General features: G+C 40.3%; 2 protein-coding genes across 3 annotated transcripts in view; both read right to left on the bottom strand.

Annotated features, from left to right (window-relative positions):
• LOC143884776 (LEAF RUST 10 DISEASE-RESISTANCE LOCUS RECEPTOR-LIKE PROTEIN KINASE-like 1.2) overlaps window positions 1-7,748 on the bottom strand; it is a 52,753-nt gene extending 45,005 nt beyond the window's left edge. For both annotated transcript variants that reach the window (XM_077388553.1, XM_077388549.1), the window contains exon 1: window positions 6,989-7,748. In XM_077388553.1, the coding sequence (XP_077244668.1) occupies window positions 6,989-7,733 (745 nt within the window). In that variant the 5' untranslated portion in view covers window positions 7,734-7,748. The remainder of the gene's footprint in view (window positions 1-6,988) is intronic.
• A 5,204-nt stretch (window positions 7,749-12,952) lies between these two features.
• On the bottom strand, window positions 12,953-17,228 carry LOC143882808 (putative glutamine amidotransferase GAT1_2.1). The gene is made up of 5 exons (XM_077386218.1): window positions 17,208-17,228; window positions 14,548-14,620; window positions 13,763-14,466; window positions 13,400-13,606; window positions 12,953-13,304 (listed from the first exon to the last, which is right to left on the bottom strand). The coding sequence occupies exons 1-5, from the start codon at window positions 17,226-17,228 to the stop codon at window positions 13,005-13,007; spliced, it is 1,305 nt and encodes a 434-aa protein (XP_077242333.1). The 3' UTR covers window positions 12,953-13,004.
• Between the last annotated feature and the right edge of the window lie 8,683 nt (window positions 17,229-25,911).

Consider the following 25,911-nt stretch of genomic DNA (forward strand, 5'->3'; position numbering starts at 1 on the left):
AATCTTATCTTCAACCATATTCTCACTTCCGCTACCCGCCCCTGCGTTAGTTTGTTACTGACAACAGTAAACTACAATTCATCCAAGAATCAATCTTAGTACAAAGACATTAGCAAAAATGTGATGATTGAGGACTATATCTACCAATGTTATACGCATAGTGAAGATTGTCAAGATCAGAGTACCTTTGATTGGATGATTGGCGTGTTTTTGGGTCATGGGAGATGCAGCCTATAGGGTAGATTATTCAGGTCAATCAAAGGTGAGACCCACCATACCTTTAGTACGTGCACCTAAGTGTATTACAATGAGGTTGCACATGGTAAAAAGAATATGTTTTTAATCATTGTTTTGTCCTTGCACTTTAACATTTTCCTAATATTTTTTGAATGGTTCTTAAATTTTTTCCTAATTAGCATTCAAGAATGACATCCGCACACTAGTTCCTAGAATTCCACCCATTTTATTCATCTTTAAGGCTTGGTTCAATTGCATCGCTTGCCGAGGAGCCATGGAAAATGCCATAAATTCCATCAGTTTTTAGGTGTTTACTTTAGGCAGCTCCATTTTGTTTGGCATAAAATGGGCACAAAACAAATTTCAGTCAGGAATAAAAAAAAATTTACGCCCATTTTACCTCTAAAGAAACTAGACGGAGCTTATCTACAACTCTAATTGCTCTTTGGTTGCTCAAGGAAAGCAAGAGTGCAAGTTCCGCTCGACCCTATCCTCCAAACCCCCCACCCCCACCAACGATATTTGGGTTGCTCTCTAACAAAACTAGGGGTTGCACCTCAACCCGACCGAGGAACCCTTTTTCCAACCTTAACCCTACCGGACCAAATTTCCAACCTGACGAGGTTCAACCCGACCCGACCTGAGGAACCTTTTTTTCCAACCCGAACCTGAACCGAGTTCAACCCGACCCTAAATAAAACTCATTCCCGTTTTCTTTGGTGAATTTTAGTTCCCAAATTCCTATGTGTATCATACAAAACTCCCCCACAAAGATCACCAATTTAAGTAAGTGTAAATGGCATAAGCAAGGCGTACCTGCTGCGAGCTCCGGCCCATAACACCAGCCAAGATGTGGCCCGTCTTTGCAAAAACAGGGGATTGCATTAGGATCTGTTGGGTCATAACCACAGCGTCCTCCAGACCCGACGCATTCGTTACACCACAGGTCACCTGCATTCCAAGTCACGTTAAAACCCTCCGCCAAGACATCAACCAGACTCCCTGAATCTTCCACAATGCGATCCACAGCCGTACTCAACATTGGAATGACACTAAGTCTGCAATTTCTGAACAAGTTCGCAATTTCCAGAGGCACAATTGATATCGTATAGTAAGCATAGTTGCCATTGCTCGAAAAGCATGTAACTGATCTAAATCCCTCTGGATTGCCATTTTGAATTGTGCTTGAACAGTTATAGTATAAGGTGACATTGAGACTTCCCGGGCTATATTGAAAGAGAGAGAAATCGAGAGTGGTGTTATCAGATGGCAGAGGGCAGGACTTCCCTATCAGATCCCTATCTACAATTGTTAGGACCTGGTTCTCGTAATCGATCCCGTTCACCTCATATGTCTCGGACCCGATTTTCGTGACAAGGGTATCGACATCACAAGTGAGGTTGTACGCTGGGTAGCTGCAATTGACGGATCGGCCATCGACCCAAAAGGGATAACTAATTTGGTAGAGCACTCCACAGTTGAATTGGGTAGGTGCGCATTCTGTGTAACGTTCCTCGTCTTGGGACAACAAAGTTTGTGGCATGAAGAAGAGGAGGGGGAAGAAGAGAAGGTGTGATGTTAGAGGTTGTCGATTGAATTGGAACCACCCCATCAATGTTTATCTCTGTTCTGCTCTGTTTGTGCAATGCCGGATTTTGAATAGAGAGAGGTAGGGTGGAATGGGTATTAGTCAATGATTCAAATAACAAAGTTAAAAAGGTTGAATAGTGAGAGACGGCTTTGAATTTGTCAAACGACAGATATATCTGTATTTTACTTTCAAACAATTTCTAGAAAGATGAGTGATCTCATCTTGTTAGCCTATAGGCTTTGAATTATCACATCGGTTCAATTTGTGGAAGAATTTTTAATGCTAACGGCAGCAAGACGAAATGAGGGGATGAACCCTATAGGCTAACAAGAGACAATGGTGACCAAAATTTCGTGTGGCAACAAAATGCCTACTCCAAGCTTTGTTACTTAGAAAGGTACACTTAATTTTTTATTGAAAATATACGTGTACCCTTCTCGGAGAGAGAGAGAGAGAGAGAGAGAGAGTCTGGTCATGAACAGAAATGTAAGAAGAAATGTTCAAACTGTAGGATATAGTAATAAAGAATTCATGGATCTTGGGGGCAATAACAATGATGAGATTATGAGATCTGGTTGGTCCTTGGTATGCAAAAAAGAGGGCGGAGAGACTCTGAGAAGACAAGATCTGCTCAGAGCATGTCCTGTTTACTTGGAAAAGTGGTAACATTTCGTCAAACATCTAGGCTGAAAGAGAAGTAGCAGATGGACCAAATTAAGAGAAAGTGTTCAAACTCTGTTATTGAAATCCCAGTGAAATTGAAGTCTGAAAGTGGTTATAACATTCTCACTGAAATTAAGAGAGGAATGAGCTACCAAGCCCTTTTGCGAAGGTGGCTAGCAAATTCCTATTTTTTAACTTGCCCTAATACCGACTTCTCTACTTCTCTGAGTTCTCTCTCGCACGGAAAAAACCCCAACTTGGGAACTTATGGTTTCTCCCTCCGTCTACCCTCCATCGCCGTTTCCCGACGGCCTCGCCGGTGTCTCGCCGCCTTAGCGTATTCAAAGCTACCTCTCAAGTCTCAATGTCTCATCTCATCGCCTAGAAACCCTTGAAAGGTTAGCATTTTTTTCTTTTTTCTTTTTTTTTTTGTTTCTTTTTTCTCCAGTTTCTTCGTGCCTTCAGATTCTTCATAAAAGCACAATGAAAATTTCAACTTTAAGATGATGTAATGGGTCCTGTACTGTTTCTATAGGATTTCTTTTGTTTCTTTTTTTTCTCTAATTTCTTCATGCCTTCATATTCCACCCACCATTGGCAAATGGGTTTAGGGTTCAACAACATAAGGAGGTGTAGATCTAATTCATTTGATTTGATTAATTGGAATGGGATTTTTTAAGTTAAAAACAACAAAAAATCTTAAAAAGTAAACAGAAAATAAAAAAAAACTCATTAAACAAACAGGTGACCCGCTGGTTTCGGGTCATTTTTTACCCGGACCTGTACGGTCGGGTGAAACCCGGCCCGGCCCACCCATTTGCCAGGTCTAATACGGACACTGACAATTTTTCAACATTTATCAAATTCTAGGATATCCAATACTATGGGATAAGGCACAAGGCATATAGTGATAAATAGTAAGGACGTGTTGGGCAACTATTATTTTACGGGATCCTCCGATTCCTCCCGCTTCTTAGGTGTGTAGAATGAGAAAAGCAAAAAATATCTAGAAAGCTATATGTGACCCACTAAGCCGCTTTCACAATTTCACCTTCTTTAGCAAATAAAAATCAAGATTCTTTGGAGTGACTCGTAGTTGCTTCCGAAGATTCTTATTAACCACATTTCTGCCCAATTAATTGGGCGAGAATGAGAAGGCTTGCCGGACATGCCCTAAGTTTACAATGTTATCTACAAGACTCGTGTTCAAAATTATATGTAATACAAACATTCAAAAAACATTATAGTTAACTCAAAGAAAGTAATATTGGTGTAGCGCAAAGAACCTGTCGGGTTTGAACAACGTCAACACTGATCGGATAAACCTTCGAATCCACGAAGGGCGTTCTTCGAATCCACGAAGAACAAAACAAAACTAACAAGAAACATCTTCTTTCTTTTGATTTTTAGCAAAATTAAAGTGATAAAATCATCCAAACAACCCTTCGACGTTAGTTTTATAATAAACTTTCAATACTTTCCAACTATGACTCAAGTAACTATTCTTAATTGAACTAAATTTCTAAATTCATGTAGACTCGACTGCTCAAAATCCCAAACCAAGCAACATAAAGTAAAATTAGACTATTTTATAAATGGAAACATGATGCAAAACTAGAGAAACTTGGTTACATGTTTTAACTTGCTAATTCAACTTCGACTTGCTAATTCATGAAATGCTGCTGGTGTAATTGACATCACTACATCAATCCCTTCCACTTGAAGAGAACTCGACCTCGAGTTCAGTGGTTATGTCGTCATAACATCTCCAACTTGAGATGCTTTAGCGTTCTCCTCTACTTTTGATGTGCACATAACACGACGAATCACCAAGGATTGTCCAGGACCACAAATGGTAGGGATGAGGTCTTGTTCTGTATTTTGCTCCTCTTTATGCTCCTCTACATCACACTGCTTCGGATCATCATCTTCATGCTTGTCACTAACAACTAGATTGGTCGTACGCAGGCCACTTTGGGGACACTGATTGGATTTGTTGCACAATTGGTTGCACTTGTAGCATACAATCTGCTGCTCGAACTGGGACTTGTACGAATCAAGCCGTGAGAGGGTCATTGCCGAAGTAGAAGGAACACATATGCATCCTCTTCCTTGTGTTGGGAAGCCTGGGCGGGTTTGCTTGCCCCACCAAGAGGATTGTGAACCTCCTTCTCTTCTGTTGTTGGAATCACCGTCGTCGATGTTTCTACTGCGGTTTGACTCACGTAAAAATTCCTCTGGGCCGGACGGTTGATCATGGTCTCAACTCGTTCTACTATCTTCACGAGTTCAAATAGTGTCTAAACCAGATGAAGGGTTACCTGATCATAGATTTTCTGACAAAGACCATCGATGTAGCCCAATACACATTGTATCTCAGTATCCGCAATATCATTCCTAGATGGTAGCTGATAAAACTCTTCAGTGTAATCTCGTATTGATTTACTACATTGGCAGCAATTTTGGTACCGTTGAAAGAATACATGATCATAATCAATAGGAAGAAATCTCTCACGAAGAATTTGATGCATTCATGCCCACATCCAGATTGATCTTTTTCCCATCCTTGTATGAGAGAGTTGGAGTTGCTCCCACCGTACCGAAGCTCATCCCTTAAGTTTAATAGTCACAAGTTTTGTCTCATTCTCCTCAAATACTTTCAGGTAGTCAAAAAATTTCTCAACTGCGACAATCCAATCAAAAAAATCTTCAATATGGAGTTAGCCATTAAACTTGGGCAAATCCACCTTAATATGATAATTGCGATCACGAGCCACGGGTTGCAAAGCGCAACCAAGGGCATACCTTAGATGGTAATCATTGTTGGGAAAATATGTAACTCTAGGGTTGGGGCGTAAAACTCGATGTAGATCTTGAGCAAGCCGCCGTCGATATGAGGTTGCTAACGCTCGATAGGATTTAACCATGCCAAGTGCTCTGCTATTTGATTAACGGTAGTCTGTAGATCATTGAACATCTCTATCGTCATGGTCGATTGATTTTCTCATTCTTCGTGGGAAGCCATGGACCATAGCAGAGCTTTTATACCACCTCGCATAGCCAGAAGTGTCTAGAACGAGTCAGAGTTGAACAACGTCGATAGCGATCGGATAAACCTTCAAATCGACGAAGGGCGTTCTATGAATCCACGAAGAATGAAGCAAAACAAAGAAGAAATGTCTTCTTTCATTGATATTCATCAAAATTAAAGTGTTAAAATCATCCAAACAACCCGTGGATGTGATTTTTATAATAAGTTTTCAACACTTTACAACTATGACTCAACTATCCATTCCTAATTGAACTAAATTTCTATATCCACATGGACTCAAACTACTCAAAATCCTAAACTAAAGCAACATTAAGTAAATTGAACTCTTTTATAAGTGGAAACGTGATGCAAAAATAGATAAACGTGGTTACACATTTCGACTCGCTAATTCAAGAGACATTGCTAATTCAAGTAGCGTGACTACGTCACATATGTTTCAAACATTATAGTTATTTCAACCAACAGATGTATTTATGAAAAATCAGAATATTCAGGTAAGAGAATTAGTATTGTAACCTACAAAAGTATCCGATTATGATAGTATATAAAGTGTTGAGCCCTAATACTAAGTAGCCAGAATAATAATAATAATAATAATAAGGGGCATACTCAACACATCAACCATATTGACGAGTTCTAATGTAGTGACACGGTGTGAAAGACCCGCAAACAGACAATTAGTCTCTTTACACTAAAAATTATTTGCTTATAAACTTATATGCATAATCTAGTGTTTCGGAACGTGAATGGGGTCATAATGCCGACAAAGCAAATCCTAATCGACTCAGCGCTGCAAGATTGAGTACTCAGTTGATGTAATCATAACTCGCACGGACTCGGACAACAATGTGGCCAGGGAAAGGGAGTTGATTTGCGTGAGTCATAGACTATGACACAGGAGTTTTGAAACTATGATTCATATAGTCTTAGTTGCATGTATTCTTGAATGAAATTAGTGACTATATATAAGTGTTATAAGTATTGTAGTCAAGAGTTCTTAAAGTGATGATAACGTTCCATTTTCAAATATTTGCAAATAAGAAGAGATTCTGCTGGTCTTTAATGAGGTCTTACTTCATTGTTAATCGTGGAAGATAAAGCCATGTTTAGAAACAGACAAACACGAGAGGTAGGAGAAAACTGAAATGAACCAAAACCATTGGTAGATAAGTCTGGTAAGAAGCTTCTAATCAGACCTCTCATCATGCCAGATACCTAACTCCATCATTATGTTTTAATGACCTCTCACCCTTTTGTTGGCCTAGGTAAAACCGGGCCCACACGCACCAAACACAGTGGACTTCAGTACTGTGGGTTCCACCGTGTGGTAACCAACCAAGAGGCCGTTCTTTTTTCTGATGATTTTAATCAGATGCGTTTGACCGTAAATTCATCCATTTTCATAAATGCAGAAAGAAAATGAGGAAGGAAACCGGAAAACTTACCGGGGGGACAAGTTCTGGAATAAGTTCCATCCTCGCATATGCAAAAGAAATTCAAGGTGGTGTTATATCCGCAATACCCATGAGACTCTTCGCAAGCCCCACAATCAGTAAAAGAACTCCACTTCAACTGAAACCCCTGCTCCAACAAATTGCTGTAATTCCCGATTTCTACCGAATCATTCCACGCTGTATGGATCACCGGAACCACCACGCTCTCCTCGCAGAACCCACTCCAATTCAAACCCCCAGGAATCAGAGCGATATACGATTGTCGAGTTCCGCTCCTCAAACAGGAAAGGGAATATGCGGTCGAGAAAGGTGAAGAAGAGCAGTTGAAGAATAAGGTGAAATTCAGGTCCACCTCGCTGTAGAACGACAACGGTGTGGCTACGAGTGTGACGTTGTTACGTACCCTTGGGCATGTACTCTGCCTCAAGTCGATGTCGACGACGGTGATGGTCTGTTCATTGTAATTAATATCTTCGACGTAGTATTCGTCGTAGGGGAGAACAGTTCGTTGATTGGGGAGACTAAGAACAGTTCGTTGATTGTTGCAGTAGAGGCCGAGGTTTGGGTAGCCGCAGTATTGATCACCTCCATCGTTGTACGACCAGAAAGGGTAGCTGATGCTGATGTTATTGCCGCAGTTGAACGAAGAAGTGCAGTTATGGTATTCAATTGGGGTGCCACGGGCAGAGGTAAAGAGGAGGAGGAGGAGGAGGAGGTGGAGATGAGGTGGAGACATTGGAAAAGAAGAAGATTGTTTGGAGGAGAGAGGAGAAATGTTTGGGAGTGGGTAAAATGGGTGGGGGTTCGGTGGGTGTTTGTTTTAGTACCTGGTCATTGGTTTTAAAAAGTCTAAACTTATGGGCAGTGTGAATGTTAAAAACTTAAAATAATTCTCATTAGAGAAAGTAGGCGAGAAATTATATTCTTTTCTACTCAACTTTGTACAATTTTCATAACTTTTGAAAGAAGGATGGAAGTGCGGTTAGATTAAGACGTGACGGATTAGAAGAGTTGTAAAAGCTAGCAAAGGGTGGACGTATCAATTCCCGAATTACTTATGGGACAAAAAAGGATGGCACACATCAGATGTGATGGTCCGTTCACGCCAGTTAATTTGGCATAGGAAAATTGAACCTCTGAATTGCTGTGGTGTGTCACATAAACAAACCACTGATGCGTAAGTGGGAAATGTCATCTCCACAACCATATTTGATATTTGGGTTAACCTATGTTGTCATTTAGTATGAGGATCTATTTTCCCTAGGCCGTTAAACTTTTTCTGAAATGTCTGATGCTGAAGAGAAAATTTTGACGTTAATTCAAGGTGGCAAATGGGCCACGGCATGATAACTCTCGGCCCAACGTGGCCTCGGGCCAAGCACAGCACGATAACTCTCGGCCCAACATGGCCTACGGGCCCGGCCCGGCACGGCACGGCACGATTTGGCCACGAGCCCACAGCTCGTGCCGTGCCAGGCCATGCCAGCCTGGGACAACAGCCACATAAGTTCACTTTTTAACAAATTTTGTTGTGGCAGGCCGCCTATTAGGGGTGCACATTCGGCTTAAACTGAACCGAAATAACCAAAATGAGGAAACCGAACAAATATATTGGTTACCCAAAGTATATATAGAACCGGAACCGAAACTGATTGTGTGCGCAACCGAACCGAAACCGAAAACCGATTTCAGTTTTTCGGTTAAAACCGAATTCTCTGAAAATCCATCAGATTCTATAATTTTCAGTTTCGGTTTTCCTGCTAATCGGTTTCAGTTTCAAGAAGAAAACTTCGTTTTTTTTTTCTCACTATTTGGTATGTATCGATGTCACTTTTACGGTTTTACCCGTACAAGACAATGTGCCAGTGCGTGATTCACAATAAATGGGGTTAGGTGAGGGTAATTTAAACCATGCCATTGAAGAAAATTATGCCATTGAAGAAAATTGCGACATTTTCGGCGACTTTGCCAATACAGAATAGAGGACCCACCCTTTTCTTTCTAAGAATTTTTATCTGAATGAATCTCAAACCATCAAAAGTCAAAACATCAATACGGAATTGTTGGGCAATTATGAGTGAAGCCCAAACAATTCAATTTTTCTAAGAGTCGAAGTACCATCTTCCTTTCAAAGAAGATTTTCAAATGCCATAGGCCCATAGTTGCAAGCCTGTGATGGGTACGGACCACACTACACACATCAGATGAGATGGTCTGTTCACGCCAGTTAATTTGGCAGAGGAACATTGAACCTCTGAATTGCTGTGGTGTGTCACATAAACAAATCATGGATTTGTAAGTGGGAATTGTTTATCTCCGCAAAGATATTTGATATTTGGGTTAACCTATGTTGTCATTTAGGAGATTTTATACGGTGTAAGCCCTTATAGCCCGTATTTTTTTCAAAAAGTATTGTATGGACCACATCATAGTATGATCCAAACCGTCCATGTGATGGGTACGGACCACACTATAGGATGATCCAAACCGTCCATGTGATGAAACACATCGTAAATAGGTTGTGCCCCAAAAGTCATTTCCATAGTATGATCCTAGCCCTCCGATCTGTAGAGGTTCCATAATATGCAGTTCCTCTATAGATCGAAGGGTTGAGATCATCCTATAGAAATGACTTTTTTGTGTACAACCTATCTAGGTTGTGGCCCATCACATGGACGGTTTGGATCATCCTATAGTGTGGTCCGTACAGTACTTTTTGAAAACTACGGGAATATAAGGGCTTACACCATATAAAAACTCGTCATTTAGTATGAGGATATTTTTTCCCTAGGCCGTTAAATTTTTTCTGAAATGTCTGATGCTAAAGATAAAAAATTAATGTTACTAAGAAGAGGCACATTCCCTTTTTATCATAACCAAAATATACTTTTGCCCTCTACTTAAATAAGACATAACACCCTTCTTATCTCCCCTCTTTTTTTACCGTTTTTCATCTCTGCAACACAGAGGAAATGAAGAGGAGGAAAAAAAAGAGGATGAGGAGAAAGAGGATGAGGAGAAAGAGGATGAAGAACAAGAAGAAGAGGAAGAAGAGGAAGTGAATATAGAGGCACCGCAAAAAATGGAAGTTACCGGAAAAATGGAAGGTGCCGGAAAAAATGTAAAAGAAGATGAAGAATAAGGAAAAAAGAAGGCGATGGAAAAAATGAAAGTCGCTGGAAAAAATGGTAAAAAAGAGCAAGAAGAATGAAATAAACAATGTAAGTTGCAGGAAAAAATGCAAAAGAAGAGCAAGAAGAAGGAAATAAAAAATGAAAGTCGCCGGAAAAAAATGGAAAAGAGGAGCAGGAAGAAACAAATAAAAAATGGAAGTCACCAAAAAAAAATGGAAAACAAGAGCAGAAAGAAGGAATAAAAAATAGAAGTCACTGGAAAAAATGAAAAAGAAGAGCAAGAAGAAGGGAAAAAATGAAAGTCGCTAGAGAAAATGGAAGGAGCTGGGAAAAATGGAAAAAGAAGAGGAAGAAGAAGGAAAAAATAGGTCAAAATGGTCTGACTCAGGGTCATCTAGGTCAAAACCGAGGTTATATGGTCTGACTTGGGGTTGTATGGGCTAGAATCGGGGTTATTTGGTCTCACTTGAGGTTATCTGGGTCAAATGCGAGGTCATATGGTCTGACTCGGGGTTATCTGGGTAAGACTTGAGGGTTATATGTTTGACTCGGGATTATATGGGTCACACTCGAGCTAGGACTCTAACTAATTCAATTCGGCCGTTGGAAACCCTTCGGACGGCAATTGGTGGAGATCTAGGGTTTTGGCGAAAACCATTGTATCTTCTTCTTCGGACATCGAAGATTCAAACCTTGATCCTACGGAGTCTCGTGACAATCAAACTCTAAGAATACTATTTGACGAGGAAAGAAAAAATCCGGAAAGAAGGTACAACAAAATCAAATCATCAAAGGAGAAAACTCCCAACTTTTGCAACCCAAAGAATATATTCTTGTAACCGAGGAGGACTTCTTATCTTGATCACGATCTCTGTCTTCAAGATTCGATCCCCCAAGTTCTCCTCACGATTTTGCTCTCCACCCACAGCCTCCTCTCTCAGGTTTTGCAAAGGATCTGTAAGTTTTGCCATAATTTTGCATTTATACTAACTTAATAGAAGCCCTAATCACTTAATTAAGGCAGGGACGAAAATACCCTTCCTTATTAAAGAGGGGGACGAATTCTAATGGGGGTACTTTGGGCATTTTGCCCCCCCCCCCCCCTTGGATATTTCCCCTCCCTTTAACAGATATCTTTAGGATATATGAAGGGGGTGGAGGAGCAACTGTTTACTCCAAAAGCATTAAAAGTTAACGATTTCTGCTGTGTGTGGGAGGGGGGATGTCACTGCCCGTGAGGAAACTGTGTCCCTCATTTACGTTAAGATATATGAAGAAAGGGCAGTGATATACCCCCATGGATATTTCCCCTCCTCTAACAGATATCGATATATGAAGGAGTGGAGGAGCAACCGAAAAGCATTAAAAGTAGGGCTGCAACTCGAGCCGGGTTTTACCCGACCTGCATCGACCCGACCCGAAAATAGCTTGGGTTGGGTTCAGGTTTCATGGGTTTCGGGTCGAGCCGGGTTCAGCATTCAAAAGCCCGCATGAATCTCGGGTCGAGCCGGGTTTGAAGGGGCCCAACCCGACCCGACCCGACCCGAGTTACATAAGTTATAGTATGTACATTTTTTTCTATTGTTAGTTAAAAGTTAAAGGGATAATTACATTTACACCCCCTCTAGTTTCTGACACATCCACTTCCACCCCTATAGTTTAAAACGTGACAAATACACCCTTGTAGTTTCAATTTGTTTAAGGTAGGCCCCCTCAGCTGAAGGTTTGTCCATAGATTGAAGGGTTAGGATGATCCGATGGAGCTGATTTTTTGGGCACACCCTATCTATGTCAGGACCCATCAAATGAACGCTTTGGATCATCCAAACAATGTGGGCCCACATTATTTGGATGATTTTTTGGTAGTGTTTGGATTCGGGTAGAGGCCCACATTATTTGGATGATCCAAAGCGTTCATTTGATGGGTCCTGACATAGATATGGTGTGCCCAAAAAATCAGCTCCATCGGATCATCCTAACCCTTCAATCTATGGACGAACCTTCAGCTGAGGGGGCAAACCTTAAACAAATTGAAACTACAAGGGTGTATTTGTCACGTTTTAAACTATAGGGGTAGAAGTGGATGTGTCAGAAACTAGAGGGGGTGTAAATGTAATTATCCCAAAGTTAAAAGTGAAAACCCACGCACCCACTGTTACTGTATGTGAGTGTAATTTCTGCTTCTATGAGTTGAGTTGATTCAAGTGTTTGATTCAGCATTGTTTGATTGTAATTACAACATTGTTTGATTATGGCATTGTTTGATTCAAGTGTGATGTGAGTGTAATTACATCATTGTTTGATTCAAGTGTAATGTGAGTGTAATTTCTGCTTCTATGAGTTGAGTTGCCTTGCCAAACATGAATTTTCCTTAAAAATTTGCGTCAACGTGAAAAAACCCGACCCGACCCGAACCGACTTGAGATTTATCATGGGTAAGGCCGGGTTTGGGAATCGTGGGTTTTCCGAAAAAAAACCCGACCCGACCCGACCCGAGATATTTCTCGGGTAGGGTTGGGTTCTCCAAAACCCGACCGCCCGACCCGAGTTGCAGCCCTAATTAAAAGTAAACGATTACAATTTTTTTTTTTTTTTGGTGTGGGGGGGGGGGGGGGAGGGGGCGCGGGTCTCACTGCCCATGAGGAAACTGTGTCTCTGATCTACGTACCCTCGTCTGTGATAGAACACATGTTCCCCATCCAATCAAACTCTCTATGAAGTTAATTTCACACAAGATTATTGTATTTCATACATTAAATTAAATCACTAATGTACACATTCCACTTCCCAATTGGAAAGAAGCACGTAGAGAACGAAACAAAACTAGAACAAGAAATATATGAAAAAAAAAAAGACAGAAGCCCATCAAACCATCATGTCAACCTTCTTCCTAAAATAAGCAATCTCCTCCTTTCCACACAGCAAGAAAAAAGAAGAAACCTACTACATTCATGAAGTCTCTCCAAAACCTGAGAGCGGATCTGCCCCATCATATGATAGAAAGAAAGTAGTTCAGATAACTGCTCTATTGACATCTTCCCCATCACATTCCTTGCTAACATGTCCCTCTCTCCATTCATCTTCATTCTCTCTAGATACAAAGAAGCATTCCTCACTGTTGCCCCCATCTGCTTCAACCTCTTCTCCTGCTGCAAGCTCAATGCAGAACACAAAAGTAAAAAATGAAGAACACCAATCAATCAATGGAACAGTAGAAAGAACGCCATTATAACCATCTCTTCATTCATCTCTCAAATAATAAAAATACCTCAAGGAAATCGGCTCCGGCTTCAAGATCCGATTCCTTAGACGGGGCCATTTCCAGTCCAGCAGTATACATGTTTCTTGCAATTGAGAAGCTTCGGACGATTAACTTCCTCTTCTTCTCCATTTCCAGATCCAGCTTTAGATCTGTTGCCTCAGACGCCGGGCTATCGACTTTGCTCTTGTAAGCTGTCACAGCTTTTGCGAATTCCTACACAGAGTCGCAACAAAAGCTATCAATGAAAAACCCATGAGAATCATTTTTTTTTTCTAACAAAACCAGACTCCCAAAATTTCTAAAAAGCTACATGTACACAGTACACTCTTAGATTTTCGATATAGATGTTTGTAGTTTTGTTTTTAATACCTGATAGGCAGATGGGCATCCAGGATAATCGAACTCATGGGAACCAGATCGCCTCATTCGATCTGGATGAAATTTCAAGCCCATTATAAATTTACCCTCTTCGGGATTATACGCATCAGGAGTCAATCTTTTAGCCATCGGCACGAACCTTTTAGCCAATCTTTTCACCTCTTGATGATGATAGCTATTAACACTGATCTCCATCTTTCCCTCTAGAGAGTCCTTAAACCATAAATTAAGGGGGGTGTTCTCCACAACCTTCACTAGATGCCGATGGCCATCATAATTATCGTAATCCATATGAGTTACAACTCCCTCTCCTGCACATTTCTTAGACAGTTCTTTCTCCACGTCTTGATAAAGAATACCCCCACAAGCAACATTAAGGATTTGAGATCCTCCACAGATTCCCAAGAAGGGAATGTTCCTTTGGAGGCATAGCTTCGCGAGTCTCAATTCGATCGAATCCTTCTCCCGATCAATGGCGGTGTCACTCGTGTGTAATCGTTTGATCTCTTCGAGTTCTTCTTGAGAGAGCCCAGAAATCTCAGCCTCATAGAGAGAAGGATCGATGTCTTCCCCTTCGCAGAGGAGAACTCCATGGATGGGTTCGAAGCCTTCTAAGAGCATGTGTACGCCAGCAACACGTGGGACGATAACAGGCACTGCCCCATAGCTTACTATGAGATCAAGATGGTATTTACCTGTGAAAATTGGATGAAATTTAGTATTGGGTTGAGGATATGAAAGGAAAAAAAAGGAGAGGATGAGAAAGGAGAACGTACCCACGAAGTCTACGAATTTGTTCTTGCGAACGCTTCGTCTGGAGACGATGAGAGTAGGGGTGCAAGTTTGGTCCTGTCAGCCCTGACCCGCCCTGAGCCCGAACAGGGTCAGGGCTGGATTTTCTAACCCTGAGGGCGGGTCAGGGTTCATTTTTTTTTTTACCCTGACTCAGGTCGGGCGGGTTTTGGTTTAATGCCTCGGGTACCCTGACCCGGCCCGACCCTGAGTTTTCTATTATAGAATTGAACCATCTGTGCATGTTTCTTTTGCTAAAGTTTTCTATTATTTTGGATTGATGTTTCTTTAGATTATTATTATTAATTGTCTCTGTTGCCCGCATGTTGTTGAATTCATAGTCTTATTTTGTTCCCTTTCTCTGTTTATTGATCATTTTGTTCCATATGATAAGTGGTTGCTTTATTTTTGGCACTCTTAACAGGTATTTGCACTAGGGTCAATTAGGGCCGGGCCGGCCCTGCCAATCAAGGCTAATCAGGGCCAGCACAATACCCTGTACGGCGGGTAATGGGTTGAGGTTTTCCGGCCCTGACTCAGGGTCAGGGCGGGTCAGGGCCGAGATAATGGGATCCAGGGTTGGGCTAGGGTTTTGAAAAACCCGACCCTGTTGCAGCCCTAGATGAGAGTATATCCCAATGCTTCACGTGTATTTCGCGGTCAGTTCTAAAAGTTTAATCTTTTGGGGAAGCTCCAACTTATTGGGTCAACTTTGAACGGTGAAGGTCGTAACTGAATATCCTTTATTTGGGGTGGGAATTGATATATTCGCACGCTTTTCTTCCCAGGACACCCCTTGTATTGTAAAAAGAGTAGTCATAAATGATAAATATATACTAGAGGGGGTGGCCCAGGGAAGAATGTTTAATATTACACTTCCTTTTTTGCCTTTGCTTTCTCGGAAAACTGTTAGGCTTGGCCCACTACGCTTAATGCTAGTGGGACTCACCCAAAGTGTAGCAGATTAGTCAGAAGGTTTCCTAATATGGCCGATATCCCACCATTATAGTATCCTATGTCGGTATGTCCTACTTACATTACAAACAGTTGGGGCATAGGGTTACCTAGGGATGGAAAGTGGTAAGTATATCGAGAGAGCAAAATCATCATCTAAACCAAAACCAAGGAAAAAAATAGAGTTCAATATGGTTTTGCTTAGGGTTTTAAATTTAGCAAAGATACCTCCCATGTAGGGGTGTAAATGGATCTTCGAAAATTCGATTACCGTCCGCATCCGAATCCGTTTAAAGCGAATATTATCCGTATTCGTTTCAAGCGGATATTATCTGAATCCGTTTATGAGATATCCGGCTCTTAGCGGATGCGAATCTGGTAATGGTATATCCGATCCGTTTAACATCCGAATCCGAGAAGTAAATCATTTTTATTTATTAATAATAATATTATTAATATTTATTTTAATAATGACACACTATCTTTTGTTTCTAAAAGAAAAGTGATTTTTCTTTTTAGAAAAAAACAAAAACAAAAAGTGTTTTGGGTAAGAAATGAAGTAATCTCTCATTTTATGAGAATTCTTTGAGTTTGACATGGCTTATTTATGAAGAAACAAATGTGTGATGTAGGATGAAAGAGATAAATGGATGATGGTGATTGAAAGAAGATGTCATATTTTCTAGATAATTCTAAAGCAAAAAGGCCATCTAGGTCATTGATGGTAAATGGACGGCTCAGATCAATTTTCCAACTTAGGGTTATATAAAAACCCAAAATGCAATTAAAATAGAGGACTTCGAAGGTTTGCAAGGAGAAGCAAGAGAGAGGCGAAAAAAGAAGGCTGAGACACAATCTTCGGCATTCCTTGGTGCCTCCAACCCCACCAAAATCCACCGCCGCCCCTCTCCACCTTCTCACAGCCACCTCCATCACCACCAGTCACCTCCATCTCTAACTCAATCCCCATTTCTCTTCATCTTCCACAATCAGCACTCCCACTTCCCCAGTTCAAAATAGCCCAAACCCTAATTTCCATCATATACACACAAAAAAAAGATGGAAAAAACCCAAAGACCACTACCAACACCATCATACATCCCCACCGCCCCTCTCTCTCTCTCTCTTTGCCTTTGGATTTTAGGGTTTGAGAGTTAATTTTGTGAAGAGAAGGTGGATGTCTGGTTTTAGGGTTTGAAAAATTCATTTGAGGAGTAAGGAGAAGAAAGATAAAGTGCTGCAATAAAATGTTCGAATTTATCGGATAAACGGATACGGATAATATCCGGCGGATACGAATTCGGTAATAGATATTAAATATCCGTCAAATTCGAATCCGAATCCGAATTCGGATAGTGCATACTGTAGTCGAATTTGGATTCGAATTCGATCGAATTCGATCCGTTTACACCCCTACTCCCATGAATTGATATGATGAAAGAAAATATAAAGGGTATTTTCATACATTTGCACCCTCTTAAATGTATCAAAAATACTTCTAATTAATAGATATTATAAAGATAGAAAATATAAAGGGTATTTTCATAAATTTGCTCCCTCCATTCTGATACAGGACACTCCATCGGATTTTATCGCCGTAGTTCACGGAAGAAAATAATTTCAGACATTAGGGTATGAATCCAATAGACAGTTCGGATGTAGCTGTTGTACCCAAATGCTATCGTTTAACCTTCAAATCCTCTGAATCCATCGGAACCAGGTATCCTTGTTTGTTTTAGCTTTTGAGAAACAGCAGTCCAAAACTATATTTAATTTTTAGTGCAAAACTCAGTTTTGGACTCGCAATGGGCTCTCAAAATCCAAAATAAACAGGGTCTAACCATTGCTCGACGATGATATACATAGTGGGAAATGATAACCATACTCCTTTGTTTTTATAATGCCACTTATTTTATTAAACATATTTTTCATTAGTTGTTGATGGCTCTTTCAAGCTTGAAGAGGCGAGTGCCAATTAGAGTTGTTTATGGTGGATTGGCAGAAGTAAAATAAGGCCCACGTACTTGCATAGCACAAAAACACCTTGGAGCATTGAACGTAACCTCAACTTACTCTTATTTCGTCTATATCGTTTAATTTTATGGATATTACATTGAATGACAACTCTACAAGGATATCCTTCCATAGCGATATAATCAGATACAAAAATCATTTTGTACCAAGTCCCTATTTTTATTCCGAGGAAAACATTTCTAGAAGCTGATACTATTATGGAGGGATATTATAATAAGTGAAATGATATCTCTCCCCCCCCCTGATAAAATCCCCCCCTTTAATGTTATTCGTTTAGTTTTAAAGGCAAAGAAAAACATTAAAGGGGATGAATTTATCCTCTACCAGTGAACCATTCTCACAGAAACCACCATTAAAGGTAGGGATTTTATCCATCAGGCGGGATATCATTTCCCTATAATAATTGAAAGTCCCAATGCTAATTGCATAGGGTTGGTTCTAAGTTGTCATTTTTTTTCAGCCAAACAAAATAGTAAAAATATTTATTTTCAAACTTTTCCAAAAAACCTAAACAGGGCTTAATTTAACAGCGCAGCCACCTCGTGGATGCAGACAAAATCTGCTAAAAAGTGACCCTGTGTGGCTGCTCTCACATGCAACAACCCATCTGCGAAATCCCTTAAAATATTGTAGTGCCAACACCCACTCGTTACATGACCTTAGAGATTTTACATATGATGAACGCGCATTAAGTGCAGTGGAGCGCACTACTTAGGATGATCCAAACCATTCATTTGATGGGGCACAATGTAAATAGGTTGTACCTATTCTTCAGATTTGTAAAGGTTTTCATAATGTGCAGTCCCTTTTCATATCTTAGGTTAGGATCATCCTATGGAGATGATTTAGGGGCGATACACCCTATTTACGTTGTGGCCCATCATCCTGAGCAGTGGGTCCCACTGTAATTTCTTTAAAATACTGGACTTCAGGCCCACTCTCGCCATATAAAATATCGGTCTGGGAGACTTCTCTCTTTAAGAAACTATTATGACATTGCTAAAAAAGTAGTGGAATGAAACATTAGATGCTTGGGAACAAAATGGAAATAAGCATCAAAAGGATGGAGTCCGCTGCAAGATGGATTTGCTCCACTGGAACATTTGTTACAAGCAATGCGTTGATTCCATTGTAGGTGGCAAGTTGAGGACACCTGGACACAAGTGATTTCTTCATCAACCCCTGTGGTAGTTGAAGAGTCATGCGGAGACCTGGTGTGTGAACAAGGCGCAACGGAGAACTATAGCATTGTTAGGGATTATTTGATGCCTAATTACTATCGAATTACCTATTGGGTCTCTTTGAAATTCAAATTAAATTGAGTTCCATTTGGATTCTTGGGAATTATGGAAGAATTTTCCACAATTCTCAAGATCCAGCATTGGATCTCATTGGATCTCATTGGAATTTGAAAACAAAACTAAGATCTAGATGAAAGCAAAGAAACCTAACCTAGATCTATCTAAATTAAGAAGAAACCTTGAGAACTAGGGTTTGAAACCCGAATTCCCTAGATTTTCCTCTAGATCGAGGCTACACTATGCTAGGGAATTAGGGGTGTAAACGAGCCGAGCCGAGCCGAGCTTGGCCAGGCTCGGCTCGGCTCGTTAAGCTCAAAGGCTAGGCTCGGGCTCGAACCAGGCTCGGCTCGGCTCGGCTCGGTCAGGCTCGGCTAGGCTCGCGAGCCGTCGCGAGCCTATCGAGCTTGGGTTATATTCTGGGATATCCGTATCAAATGGACGGTTTGGATTATCACAGTGGATTATCACGGTTTGGATTATCAATGTGCGAGATACGCACATGCTAATGTGGGTAGCAAAGGTTGCTAGCAAAAGGAAATAATAAAAAAGAAGTCATCATTACGAAAAATTAAAATATATGTGCGAGATTCGCACATGCCAAGTGGGTCGCAAAGGTTGCTAGCGAAAAAGAAAATAATAAAAAAGAAGTCATCATTACGAAAAAGTAAAATATCTGAATGCTATATAGTTTTAGATGAAAAATTACCAAAAAAGAGTAGGAAATTATGACATTTACCGAAAAAATACAATCAAAGGGTATGAAGTTATGACGATTACTCAAAAAAGTCATGATTACGCTGGAAAAAAAGTCATGATTACGCCTCGCCGGCTGCTACTGTATTATATTTAGGGCGATGATATTGTCACCCCCCCTGCGTACGCATTCGCCCCCCTTATTAATGCTTTTTGACGTCAAATCAAGCCAAAAGGGGAGCGAATGCGTAATTTAGGGGGGGTGACAATATCATCGCCCTATATTTATTTTTATATATATATATATATATATATATATATATATATATATATATATATACTGTATTATATTTTTATATATATTATATATATATGACTGTTTTTCTTAACGAGCCTTAACGAGCCGAGCCGAGCCGAGCCGAGCCTGGCCTAATTCGGGCTCGGCTCGTTAAGCTTAACGAGCCTAGCAAGCCGGCTTGGCTCGGCTCGTTAAGGATTCGAGCCGAGCTCGAGCCGAGCTTTTTTCGAGCCGAGCTCGAGCGAGCTTCCGAGCCCGAGCCAAAATTGACACCCCTATAGGGAATTGAAAAAAAAAAAAACGAAATAAGGAACCTGTTTGGAGTGAAATTCCGTTGATCCAAGCGGCAGCACTCCAGTTCCTCAACTTTCTCTTAGGCAAACTTGACTGAAAATTCCAAGAAAGAGATGAGAAAAAGGCCTTTAGAACTTTATTTTCCCCTTTTGAATTTCTCCGGCAAGAATTCCAGTCGGAATCTGGTTGATCCGGCGAGAATTCAAACTCCCTCTAAAATGGGAGGGAATTTCCCAAACTTTTGAAGAATTTCGAGCTGAATTTTTCTCTCCAAGTACATAGAACTACCTATTTATAGGCACAAATGAGAAGGAAAATTCTCGCTCAAGTGAAAATTTTGAGCTGAAGATCTGATTTTCGTACGATATGGAATTAGTATGTTTTGAAACATACGAACGTACATTTGTAACATACTAACGTACAAACTGACTGGAGCTCAGAAATTTTCTAGCTTTTTGCTATTTTGCTGGTTTTTGGGTTTGATCTCAGGGATCTCAGATATCAAGCTCAAGGCTATAATTGCAATTTCGTTGGATCGAATTTGAACGAAGTTTAAGGGTATTTTCAGGATAAAAAAAAGGCTTTGAGCTGGGAATTCTTCCACTTTTTGTGCCTATAATAGACCATAATTTTGCTATCCGAAGAGTGATGAAACTTTACGACTCTCACGCTGCGAATACAATATCACAAGGATATGTATGTTACCCCCAGACATGGATTCATCATCGGGGCTCATCACCGCGCCAGACTGCCATTAGTCTGATCTTAGAAAAATGAGGTGTCTACAGTCAGCGGCCCTGGTTGACCCAACACCTGCCTAACCGATCTCTTTTAAGCCAACCTGGTAAGGGAAAGTCGGTAAAATAGTCTGAGCCTAGCTATTAAGCGGGCCCGACTATACTCCAAGAGCTAATGATCTTCGGATCACCCAGAGATATGCGGGTGAGACCGGAGGTTGATTGCTCAGAAACACCGTTAGACATCCCTGGTATTAAGACCCTAATCCTTTTAAGGACAAGTGGGGCGGCCAACACTGAGTTGAACACTCGAGAGGACGATCGGCTGACGTGCACGAGGCACGGAGGGAACGATACACTGAACTCTTAAGGTTCGGTAGAAACTACCTATCAAAATCGCCGAATGGCAAAGCTTGGATCAAAAAAGGGGGAGAATGTTAGCCCAAGGGTTCAACACTACCTATATTTTGATGATTCAGAAACCCAAATTGATTAAGTACTAATGGCTTTGAAAGTGTTGTGCTTTAGACAGGTTATCATTGAAACTCAACACAACTTGCACATAGACCAAAGCCAAAGCTTGGAAGTTGAACCAATGTTGGTGACTCACTCTTGGACCCAATTGAAGCAAGTCATTAAATGGAGGAAGTCACATGGACCAATCAAAGCAAAGTGGTTCTCATGGACAAGCCAAGACAATCTAAGGAAGACAAGTATTTTTACACTTTATAGATTGTATTGGAGATCCCATTCACATGGTTTTGCAAACTTTGAAGGCATCAAACTTTTTCAAAACCAATTTTCAAGTGAAATCACTTTCACTTATGGTCAAATAAGTTCACTAACAATGTTAAAAGATAAGGCAAAGTCCCATGGACCAAAGCCCAAAAGATAGCTAAAATTGAGATCAATCTGAGAAAATTGCACAGGCCAGTCGACCGAGAGAACATCGAGCTGAAAAATAAAAAAAGGAATGGACTCTCTGTTTCGGTCTACTGAATAGGGCCGGTCAACCGAGGTCTAAAAAAAATATAATCATTGAGGTATAACTGGCCCGTTTTTGTTTTTTACTTTTTTGAGTTCAAAAATGCCCATAATACCCTGTGGACCCCGATCCGAGGTGCGGCGAGGGAACTAGTCCCCACACCATCCTCTAGATCATCCACGTGTGAAGGAGAGCTCTGCCAAGGAACTCTGGAAACGGATGCCACCCTCACAGCATAGCATGAGTGGCGATATAAAAAGAAAGAGATACATCCTGATCCGGAGCCAGGGCTCGAAACCAAGATATATCTAAAAATAACTCAGAGTCGCCATCCATGGACACGCCATGGAACCAAAACGAATGCTCTGCTTGCCATGGATAACCAGAGATACAAAAGGTTCGTGCCTGATGACGAATGGAGAAGGTCCGAAGAGCGCCCCCAATTCGCCCGAGTGCGAACACTTGGTCTCTTATGCCATTTTTCATTAACTTCGAAGAAGTTTGGGTAAAAATCATGTGAAATGGGAACAAATATCCCCGAGTGAACGTCTACCTAATCATGCATGACTCGGGGATGAAATAATAAACACACATAAAGTAAGATGAAAGATGTGTCGCCTAAGCATAGCTAGGTTATGAGTGACATGCCTAAGGGTGTCTAAGTTCTGATGGACGAACACATCCAAGCTACAGCTAAAGGTATAAGATCAGTACAAGAAAGTAAGAAAACACATCAAAACATAAAACACAAATCAATCCTACATATGACAGGACAAAACAAATCCTAATTCTAATGCGACTTGACTCGGACCAAGATGGCCGTCCATCCCAGCTGCTCTACGTATCCCGGCCTCGGGAAGAATCGGAGTCAACGTAGTTCGATGACCTATTCTAACTACGATGCCTAACCATCTAGAACCACTAACCTAGACTCGATCCACTAGACTAGACTGATTTTTAAAGCTTTTTGTATAACTGCTTAAATTCATGTGAATTGTAATTTTTAGGACTCTCTATATGTCCTAATTAATGCAAGTTGATTAGCCTTAAGCTAATGCAGGTGGGTCCTATAACCTATGTGTATCTAGGCTGTGCAACCTAATGAAAACCATGGGCTGACTATATGCTTCATAGTCTAGCCATCGGTTCGACTAAATGTCTAACCGATCGACTTGAGGCCTCCTAACTCTAGGGACACTCACACGACAGGACACACCATATCAAACAAATCAGGACAGACTCCTAACTCTAAAACAAACCAAACGGCTAGGACAGACTCCTAACTCTATGGGAAGATCTCTTTGAAAAAGGTTTTGAAGAAGTTTTTGCATTTTTGGAAAGTTTTGACAAATTTATTTTTAAAGGTTTGGCTGGACTTGGGATAAAGATCTCAAGCTGCATTACGTACCTCGGAAGAGGATCAAGCCAACGTAGTTCGAAACGAACTCTCCTAATTAAAACCTAACAATCCAAAAGATTTAAGGTTTTTAATGTTTTTCAAATGTTTTTGACATTTTTAAAGGTTTTCAAATGTTTTTGAGTTTTGAATTTCTGATGTTTTTGAATTTTAAAATATTCCAATGCTTTTGGATTCTTAAATGCTTTCACCCTTCAAGGGAACACGCAAGCATAACCACAAACTAGGGCAAAGCCCTAAATCAAAAGGGGAAACCCCGAACAAACAGCAAGCGTCTCAAAGAGACGAACCACAACACGTAAAGAAGTGTCCCAAGAACAGAGAAAACGAATCTAAGATCCAAATAAGCAAAGCTCTAATAAGACTGAGTTAGTCTCTAATCAAAGTGGAATAATGACAACTCTAAAGAAGAAACTCCTAACTAATAATACCAAAGAAGGGGGGAAATGAGTCGGGACTCTTTAATAACACTACCTGAAGGACGAGTGAGTCAACGACTCTCTAATCAAAGCCATCCAAAGGACGAGCAAGTCAACGACTCTCTAATAAAAATCACTAACGAAGACAAATGAGCCAAAGGCTCTCTAATACTACAACTTAAAGGATGATTGAGCCAAAGACTCTCTAAAAGGAGCAGCTCTAATATAAGGCTGGGTAAGCCTTCTAAAAATGAAAACCCTCTAAATGAGACAAGATTTGTTTCCAAATAGAGGCTCTACAAAATGAGGCAAGGCATGCCTCCTAGGGATATACTATCTGTCAAAATCAAGGCAACCTCCTTGAGGGTAGGTTCCAAATGAGGCTTGACTCCAAAGGAGCAAGGCCTAATGAGACAAAGCATGTCTCCTAGAATGAAAATTGCTAGTGAGACTACAATGGTCTCCTAGGCGAGGAAGAGAGACCACCATCTAACAGCTTCTAAAAGACTAAAGAAGTCTACTAAATAGAGAGGGGGACCTTACTTGGACTAAGCAAGTCCCCTGAAGTCGGGCTCTCTAATCGAGACATAACTTGTCTCCAAAGAGGGAGGCTCCGGCTAGCGCCCTCATAGCCGGTCTAACACCTAATATTATACACCATCATCATTTTTGGATAGAAAACACTTGGGTAATAATCAAGAGATAAAAATGATACTAAGGTGATTATCCTTCAAGGAATACATGCACACCTTGACACATCACTTTGATATAATTTTCACAAATTCACTCAACAGTATGATTTGTATCACCATGTGTTACAAGAAAGATATGGTAAACTGCAATGAGGGTACAATTGAAAACAATCTATTGTCCTCTAATGAATAATTATTACCCATGATCCGATTCACAAAAATTCTATGCAACTCTTTTCCTGTCCATCAAGAACCAAAATGCTCACCAAGATATCATTTCAATTCTCAAAAATTCTCAAAAAATTTACAAGCCTATTAAGAGGAAAAGACAAGCTAGGACTAAAGAATCATCCAAATAATGGCTGAGCTAATGCCGGTGCAAGGCTGCAAAAGAAAATAAAAAATAAAAAGAAGCGGTGAATGCCATTATCAAGTGAGCAGCAACCCAACAAATTTGGGGAGATTATCACAGTTGAATAGCTCTTGTTCAAGGTATGTCATCACATTTCTAATTTACAACATGGGCTAAAGCTTAAACTTCAATACAATGCCTGACCTCCAATACTTAAATTTTAAAGGTCTATGCTACAAAGCCCAACAACACCACCTTTATTAAATGAAAGCAACTTCCTCCATTCAGTAACCCCAACAGTAACCCCAACCGTTCCACCCTGGAAGCATCATTAAAGGAACAAATGAAAAACACCCTTTTTACTAAGAACAAGTTATGAGTATAAATCCAAAGTAACTTTCCTATGGCCTCACGGTAATTGGAAGGCTCTCAATGAATTGGTGCAACACTAATCTATTAATTGAATTTGAGGCAAAAGACCAATCTTCATTGAGGCTTTAGAGCAAACATGCCACATGCAACCTGACAAGCAGAAAACTGCTTTTCTTTGTACGCTTGCATTCAAACCAAATAACACTACAACAGGGACATGATCACGCACATACACACATCATATTATTCAATTACATTCCCTCAGATAATTGCTAAAAATGAAATGAATACGAATCACAATACCCTTTACTAACTTGTAGTTATCTAAGTAAAATTTTCACAAGTGATGAATGAATTATTTCAGATTTTCTATAGGAGGATAACTATATACAATCACATAAAGTTCCACAAGAAATAAATTCAAATCATAAAGCGATTATTCTTAATCTAACAAAACTGATTATCACGCATCATCAAATAGATATGAAACGAGGATAACTCCAACTCGTGAAAAATTAGCACAGACCCTAACATTAATCATAATCACATGGCATAAAGCAAGATAAAGAACACAATAAACACTAACCTTGAGAAATAATGAGACATAAGGGAATTTCAAGGATTATTACCTTCTTCTCTATTCTCCTGCCGTTCAATCTAATGCTTCTTCAATCTAATTCTTCTTCTTTTTTTTCTTTTTTTTCTTTTTTTTTTTATATCAGCTTCAGAATTTTCAGATCTAAGCTAATATCACACAGATCTGAGAAGAAGAGTTTCACCGGAAAATGATTGGAGATCCG

This window comes from Tasmannia lanceolata, unplaced genomic scaffold (genome assembly GCF_043159265.1).
Source record: "Tasmannia lanceolata isolate RefF3 unplaced genomic scaffold, GAP_Taslan_0.1 ptg000008l, whole genome shotgun sequence".
Classification (NCBI taxonomy): Eukaryota; Viridiplantae; Streptophyta; class Magnoliopsida; order Canellales; family Winteraceae; genus Tasmannia; species Tasmannia lanceolata.

What these genes read in the sequence shown, in the direction of transcription:
- LOC143882808 (XM_077386218.1), bottom strand. Translation starts at nt 17,228, where the DNA reads ATGGATTCAGAGGATTTGAAG. An exon ending in GATGCCCATCTGCCTATCAG is followed by an intron (nt 13,607 to 13,762) that starts GTATTAAAAACA and finishes GACTCTGTGTAG; the next exon opens with GAATTCGCAAAAGCTGTGAC. An exon ending in CCGGAGCCGATTTCCTTGAG is followed by an intron (nt 13,305 to 13,399) that starts GTATTTTTATTA and finishes CATTTTTTACTT; the next exon opens with TTGTGTTCTGCATTGAGCTT.